Below are 21585 nucleotides of genomic sequence, written 5' to 3' on the forward strand. Positions count from 1 at the left end.
GGAGGGTTCAGTAAAGGGGATATTCAGTTGGTTAAAATCTGCAACATCACTTCAAGATGCCACTTAATCCAACACACCGGTCCTTTAAGACTTTTTTATGCAAATTTCCACAAAATTCTCTGGCTCTAGGTTCTCAAAGGCTTTCTGATTTAATAACTGAAAACAAGACTAAGGTAAAGACACCAAGGCAAGAGACTAGTGATTTCAAATAACAGCAAGGGAGCTCTGACCTAACAATAACCCGACAAAACGTGGCCTTTGAAAACAATTTTCAAATGTTATTAAACATCCTCAATTTAAGAACTTCGGTAAACTCTAAGAGCTTGATAATTCTGTAATCGCCCTTGTCATGAAGGAAGCTTCCAGCGGGGGACTTAAAAAGTGATCTCACTATTGAAGTGTCTCACTCCACCGTGATTGACTGCTTACTCCTCTCCAATCCATTCCATAGAGATTTATGGGCAAGTCGAGTGGACTGCCTGCCAGGCAATTACTGTCAAGTGGATCCTATTGCACCTCTTTGTCACTCTAATACTAGAAATTTGGTTCTCATTAGATGAATGTCAAATGGAATTAGGGCCTTCATTTATTTTGTGCGACACCGCCCGGCACCTCTAAGCCCGTCTCTAACAACTTCTTTTCCCATAGCTGCTGGTCCGCTCACCTGCTTTGGATGCCATGATACAAGAAGACAATGAACATGAATGAACCAAACTGAAGTGTATGCGTGATTCTGCTTGTGTCTGTCGGAGTTAGAGTCAGGGATCAACTGTCTTCTCATCACAGCTGAGTAGCATGACCTACAGCTGAGCCTCAATGAAGTGTGTTTGTGCGTTCCGCTGAAACCCTCAATGAAATGTCAATACTTGTGATATCCTGACGTCTACAGTCTAAACAGTCACACCATGGAGCTTAATTATGATCTATAATCCCTGTCAAATGGCAATCCCCTCCGGCTTGTTGCGCCATTCACAGAGAGAGACGGCAGGCCAACAAAGAGGCCAGCCTGGACAGTGATGTGCCCTCGTGAGACGCAGAACTAATGACTGGGTTCAGTGTGCAGTGTGTGTGTGTGTGACATTAGCCAGTGTCTCTCATGAGAGGCAGAGAAGCCAAGCGGGTGTAGCGAAGCAAAACCACAACGCATGCTTAGGGATTATCACTCTGCTACTAACAGGAAGAGAATGTGAAAAGTTTGTCGGACAGCGAGTGATTAATGTTTTAGTGGCCTACAGTCGTGCTACAAATCTGTATATGTGTGTGTTAATTTGCCTCCAAAAGTTACCATTTTTTAAAATATGTGTTTTCTTGCTTTTTCAGATTGTGTTTTGTGTGCCTCTCACTGCCAGATGACTGCTGCCAACACAGAAATTACCCAGCTTCTCATTCCTGTTTCGGTGCCAGGCATGAAAAGGCCGGAGTCCCACTCTATGCTAAAGCTGAGTACCCAGAAGTGGACGTATGCTCTCACACACAGACACACACAGACACACACACACACACACACACACACACACACACACATCTTATCAACTCATCACACATTGTGGTTTGACTCTCAATTGTAAGACTAAACTCAAACATGAAAAAAGGACAATTTTCAGGAATATGATCCTATCTTCATGCCTGCGCTGATGGTGAACACTGAAATGAATACACATACAAACACACCATTGTATATTCAGTCAGAAGCACCAGCAGCAGACTGGGAGGAATGATACAAGCAGTTGTTTGTGCTGAGAGCTGAGAGGCATGTAATCACTGGCAAACAGCTGCTAACGAGGAGGCGATAGGACAAACAGATAAATATGGAAGAAGGAAGAGTAAGAGAAAAGATATGAGAGAGAGAGTTTGAAAAAGAAGTGAGGAAAATCGAGAGGCTGATTGAAAAAGTAAATACTGGTAGTTTGTGTAGTGAGGGAAGTGAAAGGACGGTGAACCTGAGGTGGCCTTCATTGCAAATGCAAGCCTGCGTCAGCTATCGTCACAATGTTGCCTGCAGCAACGGCTCTCAACAGCTGCCACAGCTGAACTTTCTGGCAGCAACAATATGGCCGCAGATGGGGATCATGAAATGATTCAGATTTTTCTTTGAGCATGGATTTCTCCTAAGTCCCAGTCTGTGTAAAATATAGACCTCATCTCTGTTACGTCACCCATATATTCCTGAAGAGCCAAAGAGGGGAAATTAGCTGCATAGACATTTTTTGTAACAGGCTGTAAATATAAATGTTAGAAATTTTAACATGGCGGTCAATAAGGTACGCTTAAACGCTGTTGGCGTTCTGTTGTACGACATAAAATAAATTAGTAAATACCCCACTTTTTGAAATTTTTACCCATCCTTAAAGACGGTTGCTTGCAAGTGGCTGAATGACACTAAAGTGGTTGTCAGGAACACTAAATATCATCACACCTTACAGCCTCTAGTCGTGTTTTTCAGTGATCTTGCAAACTCTTGTAGATTGTAGATTAGGATAATAAACAACTTATTAGGCTACAGTTTCACTAGTTTGTGAAAAATGTCGGAGACGACCGTCTGAAGCATCACGGTATTGGAGTTCAAGTCATGCGACCGCGGTGTAGTTCCCTGTAGCATCACATTAGCTTTTTATCATAAAAGTGGTGTTCATTTGTGAAGAAACATTGTTTTCTACAATGATCCAAAATTGCAATGCATGTTGATGCTCACTTCTGCGTTCAAAAATATATCATTTTGTTGTCTCTCTATGAGGACTGACTCACATTTGGAGCCAGCCACAAGTGGCCATTTGAGGAACTGCAACCTTTGACACTTCTGCATTGGCTTCATTTTTCAGCTCCAGAGGTTGCCAGTTGGTAAATCTTTTTTAATGTAATTATGTTATTTATTTATGGTCAAAAATTTACAAAACAAAAGTTTATCAGTTTGAGCCATAGAGGTTTGAGCATAAATAATTTTGTCTTTTCACATGTTTTGATCGATTATGTCACAAAGGATTGCAAATGCATGCATTCTGTGTTAATTATGTTTTATACAACATCCCAACTTTTAGAACCGGGTTTGTTAAACATTTTGTTTCAGACCTTCACATTCAGGCAAAGGTGATACATTTGAATTAGAAGCTGGTGACAGTGCATGTGATTCAACATTATGTAACGAGTGTTTTGTGGCACACCAATATGTAAACAAGGCACTCTTAAAAGTTTCTTTCTAACCTTGCAACCTTCCAAACACTCTCAATAAAATATTCAAAGTCCAAAAGGGAGTGAACTGGAAATGAAAACTGTCAAACCCAGAGAAGCGACAGGGTTTTCGAAGAGGTAATCAAGAATAACTGAGACAGAGAAAGAGAATGTAAACGAGGGGTTGATCTTTTACTTTTCCCCGGTGGAGCTCCCAATTTAAGCCGAAGCCACTCCGTACCTGAGACGAGATGAGATGGAATCTTGCTGCCGTTCATATGGGACTCGGAGTCATTACCAACACATTGGTTTTAGAATCAAACAGTTGCAACGGGAAATCAGGGGAACAAAACCACAAGGATTGGGCTGCTCAATTGAAATGCAGCGTGCAATTAACTTTATAATCTGTTTACAAATGAGGTCTACCCTGCTGCAATCTCTGGAGTGCGTGGGTGTGTCTATCTGTATGCAGGGGAGTGTGTTTGTGTACTCAACATGAATATATAGCCACTTTGGTGTGAAGGCACCTATATGAAAAAATAAGGGATTTAGAATCCATATGGAAATAAATTGTTATAAATGACAACAAACATGAGCTGTCGAAATGAAAGCGCTATACTAAGTGTGTGTCAGTGAGATTTATGTGTGCAGATCATGATGCAAAACACAAAAGAGCAGAGGGAAAGCAAAACGGAGATAAAAAAAAGAAAAATAAGCAGGGATTGCGGTGTGTAAGTTTGGGAAATAGGGCATTTTTCCAACATTGAATGATTTATTGAGATGAGCTAAAATAGTTTTGCATATGAGAAAGGACAGACTAAAAGCATTTGCCAATACATTAGGGAGCGAATGGGTGTAATTACAAAGCCCGAGTCAGTGTCCTCCATCCAAAGTGGTTTTAAATAGATCTAATATCACGCAGCCTGTGATGTCCACAAAGTGATATGATTATGCTCATCTGAAATGCATGTGCGCATGCACGCGTTAGAGGTTTAACATAGTTTTGTCTCTTGATAGAACTCACTCTTGCTCAAAAAAACCCCCACAAGTCTCTGCTCTCCTTCTGCACACAGTCAGTACATTTGTCAGTCTGTGTTCATTTGATCAGTTTAACAGCTCAGAGGATAAACATATTCTCCACAGCTGAGCACAGAGCTCATCTGACATTTGAAGGAATATAACTGGGGTGTAAATAGTCCCTATAGTGCCCCCTGAGGGAAGAAAACATGTTGCTGTTGTACATGGCTTGCTACAACTTAAAGGGGCAGTTCCCCCCAAACCTCAAGAATACATATTTTTCCTCTCTTTTGTAGTGCTATTTATCAGTTTAGACTGTAATTAAGACATCAACCGAGAGCTGCTTTCTAACCTTCTAATATAATGGATCTATATAGCACTAGGCTTGTGGTGTTCAAAGTGGCAACACAAAGACTACAAATCATTTTTTTAATACTGAGGTATACGGAGCTCAGGTGAGCTCGCAGCATTGAACTACTAGCATGCAGTGATACGCTTGGCGGGTGTAGTTTGGTAGAAAGAAAATAGTTCCCACAAGAAACTTACAACAAGGTCTGTGGAAATAGACATTGGTGTTGAGGTTCCCACTGTTTTCATTGACAAAATTTCAGAACGTTTCCATGCCTTTGTAGGGACCCATAATACAATTTCCATTGCTGGGTGCAATTCAGAAAAACAATGCGGCAAAATAAGTATCTACATGTAGGCTGATACTCAGACTATTGTTTTAAAATAATTCTTAATAATTACTTACAATATGACAACATTACAGTATTATAATAATTTTGTTTAAAAAAGAAAATATAATTTTAAAACTCAGTAACTTTTCCAGATTATCCATGACCGTGGGACACATTGGCCAATATCTTCAACACTCACCTACTCACACCAAAACCATCTAGGTTCTACAATTCTACAATGTCATTTAGCAGACGCTTTTATTCAAAGCGGCGTACATTTGAGAGTTCATTGCATATGGACAGTGCAAATAGTGCCTCTTTGGTTTTCTCCATCCATGTAGATTTGTGTGGTGTTTAGTAAAGAGCTGGGTATTTAATCTCTTCTTGAAGATTGAGAGGGACTCAGCAGATCAGATGGAGTTATAAAGTTCGTTCTACCACCAGGGGACTACAGAGGAGAAGAGTCTAGTTTGAGACGTAGGGCCCTTCAGCAGCGGAGTGAAGGTGAGGGTGAGTGGACCTGAATAAAGGAGCCCAGGTAGGCAGGAGCTGTGCCAGTTGCTGTTTTGTAGGCAAGAGGTTTTGAAATATATTTATTTTTGACTTACTTGGGTTAAACTGTTCCTTTCAAGTTGAAATAATTATTTTTTCTTAACTTTAGTCTGTTTTAGTTTGCTTTTGCTTTCTCCTCCTCCAACCCTGAATTGCTTAGCCATAAACATCACAGCAAAGTAGCCAGCATTGCTATCACAGCGAAATGCCATTATTCTGCACTGTCAAATAAAATGGTGCTTTGGATGCTGCGTGCTCCCTCCTGTGGAAAACTGCTGATCATATCTTCATGCAAAAGTGGTGCTGGTTGGAAAACAATTCACTCCGTTCATTTTACTTCACATTCTGATGGGATATACATTAAAGATGAGACTGGTGTTGATAGTTGCCATGGCAGCTTGTTATTAGATAGTTATTGGTAATGACAGTCACCAGACAACTCATCACAATCCAAATCAGTGATCAAGTTACTGCCAGCTGTTCTAGAGCTACAAAGACTAAATGCCACATTTATTAGCATGTCCAGCAGCGTGGTGTGGGGTGTCACATAAACGCAGAGATGAAATTGGAAAGATATTTGAGTGAGACAGACAGAAAGGCCCCACAGGTTCTCAGAAAATGAAAAATAAGTCAACATTATACAGGATTTCACCATGGGAAAAGAATATATTTCCTTCTTCATTTTCCAAACTGATTGTAAGTCACAATTTGTGACATATGATAAAAAATCCAATTTAACTATGAATAAGCAATATCGGCCTCTTCGTTTTCTGATACAGCAGCTCTGGGCTCAATTAAAAGCTGAGCTAATACTGTCTGGTTTCTGGAGCTTCTGAACTGAGCATTTCTGAATAATAATGCACACAAAAGACATATGTACATAACTGATTACACTTTTTTGAATAAAAGCCAACCATCTAGATTTGAATTCAAGGCAGAATGACTAAAATATGAGTTCAGTAAGCCATTCATTCACACTTCTAACATAATTAGACTCAAGGGATAGAACTCATTGTTTTTTTCACACTAGAAAACAAAGACAAACCAAGCCAAAACATCAACACAATTTCACATTCGCCTCCAGGGGAGCAACAAACTTCAGTTGATTTTTAGATTAGCGCCAGACTAAAATCCAAGTATGGCTTGTTTGAACACGGACCAAAAACACCAGTCTGATACGGAGACTAATGAACGTCCATAGTGAGAGATGACACTTACTTCATCATGTAACAGAGAGAGGTAGAAAGATGTCAGACAAAAGTGCACAGAGTGTTGTCTGCACCAGACTAATTGTCACCATGTAGTTTTACAGAGGGGAGTAGTGATTGAGGGCCCTAATGGAATAACACACACATCCACCCTGGTGTGGCCACTTAAACAGGAGGGAGGTGTGTGTAATGTGTGAGTGACCACTGGCCAGATAATGATGACCCATAATGCATTTTGTGGCGATACGGGCAAAGGCATAAAGAGGAGAGAGGCGTATAAGGGAAAAGGGGAGTGGAGGGAGCATGTTTGTGTCAGAAAACGAGACAGAGGATGAGGTAACGAGCGATTGAAAAAGAGAAAGAAAGAGGAGCGAGTGGAAGAGAAAGTGAGACAGAGAGAAGAGGAAGAGAGACAGTTACAGTCTCACCATGTCAATGAGGCTCTCCTGGATCCGGTTCAGTGTGGTTCTCAGTCTGCTGCTGATAAGACCCAGGCCCGATGACTCATACTGTAGAACACACACACATGCACACAGAGTTAGATTCTGCACCGTGCACAAACACCTTCCTTCACAGGAACACACACCTCAGCAGAGTGTGAAAAAACGTGCGCACACACACACACGGCAACATCTGCTTTCATCTCACGTCGTCGGAGACAAGAGAGACTTTACTTTCTGCTTCCAGTCGAGTCTAATCCAAGAGAGGGAGGAGTAACGGGGAGGAAAAGACATCAAAAATCACACAATCACACTGGCTACAGTGGATGACAAACTATAGGTAAAAGAGGAGAGGGAGAAAGCACGGCAAATCAGGCACACTTAAGGGATTCAAATAAACCACACTACTAAGTATTTTGGACTTGCAAGGCGGGGACAGCCCTGTGTGTTAATCATAGTGCCTCCAGAGGTCTACTCTTACCAAGCAGGCAGGGCCCACCACCCTGGCAGGGCCCGCATCTCTGCCACCGTGAGCTGGCAAAGACGGGCTTGGGACAGGCTATGGATGACCAATGGACAGCAGAAAGAAAAAAACAAGAAGCAAAAAAGAAAATGACATGGTGAAGGAAATCAATGCATCCCAATACATTAGAATATCATGGAAAAGTCAATTTCCAGTATTTCAAGTCAAATAGCCCCAACCAAGTATTGAGTGCATATAGATGGACATACTTTTCAGAGGCCAACATTTCCATATTAAACATCCTTTTAAAATTGGTATTTTGTAATATCAAAATTTTTTTGAGACACTGAATTTTAGGGCTTCATTAAATGCAAGCCATACTCATTATAATTAGAAGAAATTAAGTAAATTAAGACATGAAATGTTTCATTCTGTGTGTAATGGATATATAATGTGTTATTTCCACTTTTTTAATTTAATTACTGACATAAATAAACTTTTCTATGATAATCTAATTCATTGAGATGCACATGTAATTGAAAAACAAAGACACAGAACAAGACTAATGTTGAGTTAATCTGCTTTTGTACATAAAAAAGTCTTTAGAAATGGCCGATCAGCAGGGTAAAGTAAGAATATTTCCAATTTAGAGCCTTACCAATTTATTCTTTTCGATTGTCTATTGTCGGTGTCTATTGGTGTCAGCGCATATATTTTCCAGATTGTAAGTTACTTTTTTATTGTTGAACCTTGTTATCAGGATACGTGTTACGTCCACACATTAATTTGCACTTTGCACTCTGAAACTGAAACATACTTCAATGTCACTTTGACATCTCTTCCAATTCACCAATGTCACTTTGACAGTTCAGTTTACTCATCACAATAATCACTACACTGCCTGTGAGAACAGTTGTATAATGTCTTCTGTGTCTCTGGTGGAAACAAATAACCCGAACAATGTCAACGGGGTTATCTTAGCCCGGGAGTTAAGACAGGAAATGTTTAATAGAAATTTATTTAAAAGGTTGGTGCAGGGAAAGTATAATGAAAGATGCTATTATGGGAAATGTACCGAATTGACCACAGACTGTATAAAGATGGACGGCATAAATGTAAAGCCAAAACATCCTGATGCCCCCCTGGTGGCTGGCTGCAGTATACGTCACACATAATCCCAATCAAAATTAAAGAAAAGATAGAAGTACTCGTGAAATCATTTTTACGATGTTGGTAACATTTTAGGTAGTTCTTATCATGCTTATGCATATTTTTCTGATATGTTTGGTTTTCATATGTTATTTAATGCAATGATTCTGGAGTTAAGTGGAGCCTGGAGCTAATTCAGCCTGGTTTACAATTATGAAGAAGATAGGAAGCAATTGTGAGAGCGGGGAGGTATTTTATTTTTACTCTCCATCACAGGAGACTCTGATGGCGTAAACACTTTGACTTGCACATGTGCTTGCAAGATGAATATCATCCATTGTGAGGAACTGTCTGCAGGAGTCAGGAGTCGAGAATGAAAAAGAACAATTTCTTGCAGTACTGCTCATTTTTCTGAGAAAGCACCTATTAAAGTCTCTCTATCTCTCTCTCTCTCTATCTCACCTCTCTCATTCTCTCACTCTCATTCTCTCTCTCAAATCTCTCTCTCTCTCTCTCACCTACTTTGTGCAATCTATTGCAAAACAGATCGACACCTAACAAAGTCTTCCATCCTTATCTTTCCAATTCACTTCTTTCTGTCTTAGTCTCTTTTTCTTCTTTCTCCTGTTCTTCTTAGAAAGCACAATCGGGTGAAATATCCAAGTTCCTCCTAAAAACCTTTCCATAAATTTGAAAAACCTATCAGTTTTCCAAAAACTGACTGTTGAAAGGCTGGTTATTAATGGCAACGAAGAGTCTGTCTGTGAACATGGCACATAATGCATCTTTATGTGTGACAGACAGACAGAGTCAATGGAGCCTGACTTGACAAGGCCAATATACACAGATAATGGGGTATTTACCCTTTTAAATATTAATGTCACCCATTACTCTTCAACTGGAGAAGTCAAGCACGTCCATCTTGATTCCAGCGGTGTAAAGAGAGCATAGCCTAGGTCAAAATACCGGCACATGTGCATAGCAATTTCCATAAGCTTTTTAAAGATTCATAGGGGCATTAGCATTTTACTGTAGGTGCCTCTTTGAGTAAGACTTTTAATGAAACGGAACGCTTCATGATATTACAATTAATGAGGAGTAGAGGTACACGGGAAAAAGAGAGGGTGAGTTTCAGACAGAGAGGCAGAGAGTGGCAGAAGAAGAGCGAGAGGAAAAAAGCAGCAAAGGGGTGAAAGATGTGAAAGGAGCAGAACATGGAGGATTAAGGATGCGGTGGCACAAAAGATGGAAAGAAGAAGGGTAGGACGAGCAGGAGAATGGCACGTAGTAAAAAAGGAACAGAGGGTTTAAGACAAACTAGAGAATATGACAGAAACTCACTCAGGTACTGTACATTAACCCACAGCGGTGAGATTAAGACACACGAGAGAAGAGACCTCTTGATAAGTTGTCAACTTCCCACCAGTGTGTCACCTTCCCTCATCTCACAATGACTCTCACACACACAAAAACACGTCAATAATGTGTAGTGGAGCGGCCCCCGCGGAGCGTTCATCCTCTTTATCTCCTCCACCTCGATTGGACAGAAGTCATTTTGCTGCTATCATTACCGCTTCCCCGAGGGCGATACTGACACAAATGCTGTTTTCTTTCTTTGTGAGGCACAGTATAAATGACATAACGGTCTTTAGATGGAGCGGAGGGAACGGGGCTCGCAGAGTGAAACCTATCGTTCAACTAAAATTTGGACTGAGACAGACAGTGATGATAAAAGACGGAAGAGGATGTTATCCCCCGTCCCACTGTATATCATCTAATAAACATGAAAAATCACTCTTTAGAAATAAATGCTGGCAATTTTCTCTGAGCACCATATAACTGATGCATTAGCAGGAATATTATGTAACTGTGGGCGAAAAACAAAACACAAAAACTCCTTATTACTTGTGGTAACTCACAAGCTAACATTTGTCTTTTTTTAGTAGCACTGTAAGGGACAACACATATCAGCACAGTATGACGCACATCAAAAACTTGTGCCTATTGTTTCTGTGGAGCATTTCATGCCTTTATTAAGATAAATTAACAGCAGAGAGATGAGAAGAAATGAGGGAAGAGAAATGAGGAATGACATTCCGGACTCAAATCTATATACATTCTTTGTGTTTTAAAGTACAGTGACAGTGGCAGACACGTTGTCTTTCAACATAAATATACAGTTCACATTCAAACAGTTGTATAGTGAGTTAAAAATACTGTACCATGTCATTGCGTCCAAAGAAGGTGTATACAGCGTACAGGTAGTAGTCGAAGAGCTGCGACACACAATGGATGACATCAAAGGCGATTGGCTTCAGGATGTTCATCATCTGCATATACTTCCCTGATCAGACAGAAAATAAACCACAAAGAAGACTGTTGGTCTTTATGCTTTAGCTTTATGTGTTCCTAGATCCTGTTTACGCTTGGTTATAAAATGGGTCTTAGTGAATTGAATCACATTGTTGATCAAGTTATCAGTCATAAATACAAGTGTAAACAGGGTCCAAGAGGCATTGTGATTGGATCAATCAAACCACTTGCCGAGGTGATCTAGAGCGCATTTGACCACAAGATTTTTTGTAGTGTGAAAGCCGATGAGTTCTGATGCATCCCGACAACGATGTAACAGGAAAATACATCATTAAGGCAGTCCATGTGGTGGTTGTTTTGTTAACAGAGCGACAATGGTCCAAAAAATGGAGAGGAACACTGATGTACGTGGTTGGAGTTAAATCAGTTGTCTAATCGCAATTTGAGCAGAAGATTCAGTTCAAAGAAAACTTGACAACTCATATGTTTACCGGGCTGTTTACAAAGGTATTGCTAGTAAGATAGCAACTAGGGACTCAAGTTGCTGTTGCTATCTGACGTAATAAATGAGCCCGGGGCAATTTCACCTTCTAGCTGAAGTGGTGTAGGTAGTAACAAAATCGGAACACAATTGGTCAGCTGGACGCACTTGGAGACACATGATACACTCGAGTGTAAACGCAGTGTGTCTCACCTGACCACTTATGATCCAATTACACAAGATGCATTTTAAAACCAAGTCTAAACCAGGTCCTAGTTGCATACTAGATTGTAACACAGTGGACACCCATATTGGGTTTTAGTTTTGGTTTAGGTGTCTTATTTAACCCAGTATAAGTTTACAATTAAGGCAATGACTATGCTCTTGTAAATTACATCTTTTAGGAGATTATTAGAGTTAAACAACAGGAAGTTAATCAAGGTGAAACCACTCCTTCAGTGAAGAACTTCAGCAGGAACACGTTGCATTTGCATACACTCGAGGACAAGGATTCAATTTGGCAGGAAGGTGATAAAAGCAATAAGTACAGAGGTACAGGGGTGTAACAAGGTTACCATTTACTCAGAACTGATGAATGGAGGGGGGAAAAAAGAAAAAGAAATAAACTCAATCTAGCAGGCTTTGCCACTGAGACAGCAGTATTTCTCTCCCACTCTCATTTTTCACGCCCTTTCTCTTGAATTTTGTACCGAGAACTCAGGGAGCAATCTAACTCCATCACAGAGCCGCGCAGACTGAATTAGAAGTGATTGCTTGGAATCAAACTTTGGCTTTTCACCCAGTTTACCACTTTAGGGTTTGCCCACCCAGTTTTAAATCAATATTACCAATTTTAGTAAAGAAAAGACAAAAGAAAACAATTGTTCTATTTTGTATTGCATGTGCAGGAATTTTTTAGTCTTTATTTTGAAGTAAGAACAGAAGGGGAAGTGAATAAATGAAAACCACTGGTAGGACCTGATTTTTGTTTAAAATGTTAAGATTAAGATTCCCTTATTAGTCCCACAATGGGGAAATTCAAACTCTGCATGTAACCCATCCTTTTTACACACCAGGGAACACACCATGCTTTGGAGCCGCCAACACTCTGGTTACAAGCCTGATTCCTAACCTCTAGGCTATGGACTGCCCAAAAAAGAAAGTGTTCACCCCAAAATCTTTTTTTTTTCTTTTGCTATTTTTCAAACAGGATTATTTGGGTGATAGTTACTGAGTATTGGAGATATCAGTCATAGAGATATCTGCTGCTCTCATACATAATTTAACTTGATGGCACTTCGTTTGTGGTGCTCAAACCATCCAAAAAATACATTTGAAAAACTCAACAGCAATGTCTCTTTCTAGGGCTGAGCATATGACAAATCAATATCATGCTTTATTGAACATTTTACCTCCATTACGACCAATGAAAGATTATTAGGTTTTTGGTTTTCCCCTCAGAGTTCAGTGACTTGGTCTCAACTGTAAATATGTGAAACTATTAAAGCTGGGATATTTTTCTAATGAGAGAGTGCATATATTTGTGATTTTTTTCCACAGTGTTTACATTTGACCTCTCTTTGTTCTGTGTTGTCTTCCCTAAAGTTAAAATGTGTCTGAACAACGGACATGATATTTTTTCTTGGGTACATGCTGCTCGAGTTGCTCAGTTGGCTCGTCGTTTGAGTTCTCCTCCATGTTGCTTCATGTGGCGGAGGATTGGAAAATAATCGTCATGGGCAAGATTAGGCTGGTTAGAGCAGGAGTGCCCAAACTTTGCCATACAAAGGACCCCAATATAGTATGAGCGTCTGGGAGGGATCCCCCTGTGGCAAATCTTTTTTATGTAACGTACATTATGATGACAAATATCAAAAGTCAAACATACAGCTAGTTATAATATGTTCTTCATTTTTATTAACAATTAAAAACCTGTCTTTCTTATGTTAGAAACATTGCTTGTCATTTCTGTCTCAATATTCAACAGAAATATTAACAGTAAAAATATTTTCTTTTCAATTTTTTCTCTTTTGTTTGGCCTATTTATTCATTACATTCCATGTCTTCTGTTATAAAAGACATATATGGAAAAACATATCAAAGTTTCCGCTCCCCAGGTTCCCTCTCACCCACCGTTGTGTGGGTGAGAGGGAACCTGGGGAGCGGAAACTTTGTATTCTGAATGTCGGTTTCGATTAATTCTTCTATTAATTGCCCGGCCCACCACAAGCCAAATGCCTTCTAGCAGAGAGAAGGCAACTCAGTACTCTGCCCTCACGAACACACAAAACAATCACTACAGGAGGAAAAAATATGTGTTTTTGATTTTGGGGTGAACTGCCTCTTTAAGACATCTGTATCAAACCAAGTAATTAAATGAATTCATATTGCAGAAGATTTATTCAGAAGATATTTTAGAACTGCACAGGAAAGATAACTGCCAAAGTTAATTCCTTTTCACACATGAAAATCACATCATAAGGGTCGAACCGCATATGAGCACACTCTGCAAAGAAAGGGCCTTGATGTCTCCGATCCACGTCACAAAGACGCGTAAGCACCTCTTTGGAAACGAAAGGTCAGAGCTCAGGGTGAAGGCTAATAACTATTAGTGGAGCTCAGTCACACAGGTAGCAGCGGAGGCCTGAGCGACTGGCTTCACTGGTGAATAAATAGAAATCTCAGCAGGCTAGAGAGGACGCCCACTGAGTCGGGGCTGCTCTTAAGGAGAGATAAGTGTGTGCAGTGTGTGTGTGTGTGTGCGCGTGAGACTCACCGACAAGCCGGATGACGTTGAGGGTGGTGTTGGTGAGGATTGGTGCATTGGTCTTATTGAGGTTGTAGTCAGACTTTTTCTTGCTTCTTATGGTCTCTCGGGACACACTGATGTGTGCAGGATGTGGGGGGTGAGAGAGAAAGTAGGGCATGAGGAGTCATGAGAAGAGGAGAGGCTGGGTAATATATGTTAACATCACTAATCCTCAGCAATGATCGGCCAGGTTCAAAAACCTTAGTGCGGGTCAGAGTCTTCTAATTGATCAATCAGAAGCTGTTACACAATGCAGAGGGACTCCGGTGGTAAAGTCTCTGAACTGGTGATCCTGGCGTACCAGACCCCTGACACTGATCATTGAGCCATATTAGCCAGCAATCATTACACGGGTGTTCTAATTTCTGGATGTGACCATGCGATCCATTCAATAATTAACCATTACTGATTCCCGCTTATAAGAATGAGAAATTAGCATTTTAGTGACTATAGGCTAATGTCAGGTTAATACACATAGGGAAAAGGTAATGTGGTCAGAGTTAAAGTAAAAATATCAGGCATGCCAGATCCGTGAGAGTCATCGCAGTGCATGACCATCACGGTAATATTAATAAGCCGTTCTAAAATACATGACAGGAAATGATTATTATAACGCTGCTTCTCTAATGAGAAGCTTCTGAATAAGTTATGATATTGTATGGCGCGTTTCCCCCGCAAATATGCTGTGAAATTTAATGTCAGCTCTCAGATATGAACAAAGTCGCGTACACACACACAATCTGAGGTTATTAATTATTCAGTTCACCACATACGCATGCAGTCAGTTTGCTGACAAAAACATTCTAATGTGAACAAGGAGGGTTAAGAAATTCAAAACTCCATCATGCAGCATCAACAGTGGGAAAGACATAAATAATAATACGCTAAGGCGGTAATTGCTTGCTTTAATTATATCGTCCTTGGAATTCAACTCTCGCTGATAGTAAAATAAACAAAACACAAAACTTTCCTCAATTGCATTCAAATTTCTCATTCAAATGAAAATGAATCCTTTCATACAAGGTGCAGAGGAGCATGATTGCCTCCGCTTTTTGTTAAATAGCGACTAATCTTTCAATAGTCACCAATTACGTAGGCGGAGGTGAGAAGACAGAGAATTTTTCATGGGTAGAGAAAAAGCTCTATAGAAGCTTTCTGCCTACATAGCAGGGTTAGGCAGAGGGGAGCTAAAATTATCATTTCTAGATGCATAAAAAGTGGCATAATATATGACTTCACATTCTTTTAGAGCCTACTTTTTCAAATCAAGATCATATAATTTTAGTTTGCTAATTAATAATGTAAGTGTTACATTACAGTAACAGACACAAACTTGAATTAGTCAGGAGTAGAAATGATGGACACCTGGAATACGGTGTAACTTCACATGTCATGCACTGAGCCGTGTGTCTTCAGAGTTGTGTAAAAACAATTTGACTCGGAACTGACCTCTTGAGCGGGACATCGCCCGTCTGCTCGTCAACGTAGTCCTGCTTGAGCTCCTCTGGGACATCACTGTCGCTGTCATAATCTTGATAGACACTCTTCTCCAGCTCATCCGACTCATACTTTTATTGGGAAGAGAAAGTCCAGATGAAAGTTAATGGAAAATGGTCAAAGAGACAGTGCAAAGAAGAGATGTAGTACAACTGAAGTGAGTAAAAAGAGATAACAATAGAACAATAGAAAACAAGTCAAACTCTGTAAAAACACGCAAAATTTTGCTGAGACAGCAAGTGAAAGACAAGTGTGAGAAACAAATGACGCCATGGGGAAATTGGGCCATCAAACACCAACTTGCTACTCCAGAAGAAAGTGCTGCAAAACTTGTTAAGTATTGTATGAAAAAACAGTGGTTAAATTATCATTTTTAAAAAATATAATAATAATCGAAAAGAATGTTCCCATTTTTTAGCCTGAATGGTTACATAACCATGAAGCGACAGGCTTGAGGAATAAAGGCAGAAAATGAATTCACCTCCCAGTGGAGAGTCTAGTTGAAGCTCCCTTGAAATAAGACAATATTTTCTTTGTCCTTAACTGCAAGCTCAGGCAACACAACAGCCATATAGAACGGATTACAAGCTTAAGAGCGAGCCGAGCTAGGGCTTCTGTAAGCCTGACATGTTAGATAGTACCATATTGCTTTTCATGTTGAGCCTGGAAGGATAATATATCAATATATAAAAAAGGTGGGTAATGTGTCAGGGTGTCGACGCACCTCAGTAGTTTCTTGTCCCCATTCTTGAAGAGAAATACTGTTTTATTCATCAAAGAAGCTTTGAAGAAACTATTTTGGACGTTATAGTAGTCATAGGAGGAGCACATGTGTCTAACATCCACAGTACAAGGCAATATTCTCTGGATCACTGTGGCCATGTTATAGATATCTGGTTGAACTCTATAGAGCATTGACAGAAATTAAGTTTGTTTTCTTCTCCGTGTCTTGCAACGTCACTACACGTCAGTCTGTGATCAGAGCTGAGAAGTGTCAGTAATTATGGATAAACATATTTATTTTACATTTTATAACAAACCAAGCTGTCAAAAATGGGTCTCAGTGAGTCTACTGCTGAGAAATAAAACACTGAGGCTCTGATATAAGCTGACATTAGTGTCACCAAACTCCATTGACAAAAACAGTAATTTTACACAAGTTGCTGGCCTCACTCCCTCCCTTGGTTAGCTTTCTTTGTGTTATTGTTAGATTTCAGTGTTTTGCAGATGTCATTCAGATTCACCAATGTCACACAATAATTCAGACAAACTGTGCAGCAACTCCTGTGTTCTTCTAGGTTAAAAATTCTGTTTTTTATCAAAAGAGTCTGGTGGCAAGGTAAAGCAGTGATCATATTCTACTGTAGCATACAATTCACAAACTGAGGATATTTTTAAGTGGCTAAAAAATAGGTTTTGCTGCTTCCCATCATCCTCAGTGGTTCAACAGCTTCCGTCTCTGTGCTCATGCCTGCATCTCCAAACTGGGGGCGTGTCCACCGCAATGTACTCTAGATAATACACTGACTATTGATACATACAACCCCACTTCATACAATCCCAACTATCCCTTATGGATCTGTCAGGCAAGCAGAAGAGCTTCCTTTTATTTCAGTTGTTGGACAAGAGGCTCATGCTCCCTCTCCAAAACTCAAAGTCAGGGCAGCAAAACTGATGAAACTGATTCATTTTAAGGTGAAGTAATGTCTTTTTATACTGAATACAAAGCTAAAAGACGTACTAGAAATGATGTGTCAAAGGTTTTGCAGTATTGGAGGGCTGGACACTAAATACTACAAGATACATTACACAATAGTGCTAAACTTTGGTGAGAAATTATTAAATCCTCAAAATCCATAGAAAGATGACAACATGACAAAGATGTTACATTATTTCATACAAAAGTGTATTATCAGGCGTGCTGATGGATCTACCCACGGATTTCAATTGCTGTTTAACGGCTTAAATTGCTTGCCAGCAATGCATCAAAGTGTTATAGTAATAATGGCACATTGTGCATTGCTGGCCCTACACCTTTAATAAAAGATTGTTGTGGCCCTGGTGATGACAGCCTGAGAGCTGCTGTAAACAACTTAATGACCCACAGTGATTATGTCCCAATTAATCAGCTTGGCTTTTTATTAACTTGTTTGGTGATGCACCTCAACAGGTAGCGTTGTTAATGAGACATACTTGTGTAAGTGGGTGTATCTGACTTGTAGCAATAAACAACAAGACTGAATCATCAGATATGATCTCTTCATTGTCCACATGAGGAAACAAAGTACAATGTAACAGTACGAGCACAACTACCACTGTGTTTCATCTAAAAATTGCTTATGCAGCCTTTTGACTGACTGGGCAACACACATTTCACACTAATTGTATGAAGTATGTGTTTGCCACTTACCCCATTTGATGCCAGCACATCCTCTGTCTCCTCCTCTTTGTTCTCAGCATGCATCTCAAAGGGGTTTCCCTCCTGAAGGTACTGCTGGAACAGAGACAGCTCCTCCTGAGTCTGGCTGGTAGAGGAAGTGGCCTGTCTGCTCGGGGAAACGGACGGAGAGCGACACTGGCCCATGAACTTAAATTCCTGGATTGGAGAAGATGGGACAAGAGATAAGAGATGGACAAACAGCCATCATGATTGGGCAGAGAAATAACTGTGGACATCTATGAACAACTCAACCTAACAGGTCATGTCAGGTGACAGGTGTATGCTCTCATGAGAATATCTTGACCCAAAGGCAAAAACACAAGCAAACAAGGCAAAGTGCTTCTTCATGCATGATTTTTCTGTTTGTTCCCTTTCGGGGTTGGCCTTCAACCACAGGATCTCCTTAGGCTGTGGATGGTATTAAGTATCTTTCTGTATCATTTATTCAGAAGGAAATGCTCCAAGTTTAAGATCTGGAATAATTTCAGATGGAGATTGTATATAAAGACGACATGACAGCATCTCAAAAAATGAAGCATAAACTTCTTGATCGCCCCCTGGTGGCTGGCTGCAATCATCCCCTTCGTGTTAGCAGACAGAACATAGCCCGAACAAAAAAAAAAAAGCGTCAAATTTTATTCCAAAGATTTCTGTAATCTAAGTCACTTTGTATCACTTGCATGTCTGTTCAAGTGTTATTTTTCCTCTAAATTTGGTTTTAATTAGTTATTAGATGCTATAAAGGGGGTTGTAACATCATGATTGACTGCTGTGATTGGTTGAGTGGGTGTGTGGGCGGGACCTTAGTACTGTGGATCCACCGCCCAATCACTACTACGCATACTATGCACTACGACTCTGACTCGAAATGCACCAAATGGCTAGCTCCTAAAAAAGAAAAAAAATATATGTAGTGTTTGGGGAAAAAAATATTTTTAAAAAAGCTGCAAGTGGCAAAGACATGGTGAGGAAATGTCTTTACTTTCTGAGAACAGACTAAACAACCAAAATGTTACGATTGTTACAATATGAAGACTATAAGATAGAGAATTTCAGTGCAGTTTATATAGCCACAGTGACTAAAAAGATGAGACTCTAATATAATAATACATATATAACATGGTGAAATTGATGTGTCTTTTCATAGCACTATCATTCTGTTAAAATACTACACTATTTCAGTGCCCAGTCAGCATTAAAGGATTAATGTACATTGCACTGTTATTTACTATCCAGTTATGTAGACATTCTCATAACAATAGGTTTATTATGAAGATTCTTTGGCAAGTGTGTTTGTTGCAAAATGTGCACAAGCAAGACAGACGTGACGGGGAAACAAGATGTTTAAAAGAGAAAAAAAAAACAGAATTGGAAATAACTCCATTTATCTTTCTGACATCTCTTTGTTTCCATTTATCATTTCTGCTTCTGGGTGAAGTGAGCTGAACACGTTGTAAGCACAATGATCTTTTCTTGTTGTTGGTTATATTATGCATCCATGAGAAGACAAAACACTCTGGTGGTGGTATACTTGATATACATAAGGCTCTGACATTCAAGTTTTTATTTTTTAACCGTTGCTCACATCGTATCTGAATTCTGTGTTATATAATGTGCAGTGAACTTCACTCCTCCTATGTTTATACACGGGCTGTCACGCAGAAATCACTGAGCTGGATCCCCTGAGTTTTATATCTTTATGCAAATTCCACAGTAGTGGGCGTATGTGATGAGTGACAGTGAATAAATGAACGCTACCGTGCTTCACTTTCTCGCCTCAGTGATATGATTTTTACTCACATGGAGCTGAGCAATGTTAAAGTTAGACTTGACCGGGCAGAGTTCCCACGTCTCATTTTCCAGAAACATCCTCAGCTCTTCCAGCCGTGCCCTGTGGGGAAGAGAAGAAAGAAAAAAGAACATGAATGAAAAGAAGAAAAAGTCAACGTGTGTCCGTTACTGACCCCAGCAGTGTGTCAGGTCTGTTTACATGAGTCCGGAGGAGAAAAAAAGCCTGCAAAGGTCACTGATGCACATTGAAAAGATGAGGTGTGTGTCTGTTTTTGTGTGGTGTTCGGTAACATGTTTCCAAGTTAACTGTCAACACACGTCAAGACAGACACCCTGATGGTCACCCCCGCTAGGTCAATATCAGGACTTTCTGTGTGAAATGTCAGAGCAGTGTTGACTTCAAACACGGTAGTAGCTCGTGTTACATGTCTTGAAGGTGTTTGAAGTATGAAAGGTGAAAGGACTTGCTAAGAGAGGGAAGGCTTTTGGTACAGAAATAAATATGGGATTTCAATTGCATTGGAAGATGGCCCACTTTGCAATGCTGGCATCGTTTCCCTACAGTTAAATTCCTCTTATGCAATGCATTGAAGTTAAAGGACATCAAAGCTTTGAAAACTCTTCAATCAATCAGAGAAAATGAGTTCAGGAACTTAAAGTAGACATTACCAATTGCGCAACTTTGAGATATTTATCATGTCAATGCCATTTTGTCCTTTGCACCCGCAGGCCAACAATACACCCACCCCGATGACTGAGTGTGTTACTGCAGGCATCAACCAGTCAGAGTTCACTGATGGGTAATCTCTTTGGGAATTACAGCAGGCTGGAAAATGGATCAGACCTAATGTAAAGATGATGCATGCCAGAAGCCTCCTGGCCACCAGTGAAGATGTGCGAGTGTGTGACAGTTTGTGTGCACAGGACACAGCAGAGGGGACGATAATGTGCCACTCAGAATGTTGCAGTGTTTGTGTTTTGGCAGCTATTTTAGATTTAGTGTTCGTCTTGCTTATGAGTTTTAGTCACATTTTAGTAATTTTTATCCTTGTGTAGTTTTAGTCAAAAGAAAAGTCATTATTTTTTAATACTTTCATTCAAAATGTTCCTCTCTTAATTTAGCCAGCTATTCTTTTAAATGAAGCTTTACTCGTGTCAAATTTCCTTTTTTGTCATCAGATGATATTTCACATTTTAATCCAGTCTAACCAAAACCACTAATTTTCTCATTTTACTTCCACAAAAAGTTATCATTATCTAAGGAAAGTAACATGTTGAATGATTATGAATGCAGCTCTGCAGTTACTTCGAGTCCTCTTGACTGTGCTCATTAGTGATGCGTGGATGAGTCACATCCATCCAGCCTGTTTTGGAGCCAATCGGCACCGCTCAACATGCATATATATGTGTTAATTAAAGACCTCAACTCGACCCGACAAACTTGCTTTATGCATTACAGCAGCAAAATTGTCAGGACTGGAGACTGAGACAGGGACAGAGGCGGATTGAGTGCTGTGGTGCACGGTCTGTGTGTGTGTGTGTGTGTGTGTGTGTGTGTGTGTGTCTGTGTCTGTGTGTGT

At 40.0% G+C, this 21585-nt stretch overlaps 1 protein-coding gene across 1 annotated transcript in view; it reads right to left on the reverse strand.

The window, feature by feature from the left end:
* vps50 (VPS50 EARP/GARPII complex subunit) overlaps positions 1-21585 on the reverse strand; it is a 117025-nt gene that overhangs the window by 29403 nt on the left and 66037 nt on the right. The window contains exons 17-22 of the mRNA XM_059349701.1: positions 20015-20105; positions 18185-18370; positions 15727-15845; positions 14245-14351; positions 10897-11018; positions 7051-7131 (exon numbers count right to left, since the gene is read on the reverse strand). Coding sequence (XP_059205684.1) covers positions 7051-7131; positions 10897-11018; positions 14245-14351; positions 15727-15845; positions 18185-18370; positions 20015-20105 — 706 coding nt within the window. The remainder of the gene's footprint in view (positions 1-7050; positions 7132-10896; positions 11019-14244; positions 14352-15726; positions 15846-18184; positions 18371-20014; positions 20106-21585) is intronic.

Source organism: Centropristis striata, chromosome 14 (genome assembly GCF_030273125.1).
Source record: "Centropristis striata isolate RG_2023a ecotype Rhode Island chromosome 14, C.striata_1.0, whole genome shotgun sequence".
NCBI lineage: Eukaryota > Metazoa > Chordata > Actinopteri > Perciformes > Serranidae > Centropristis > Centropristis striata.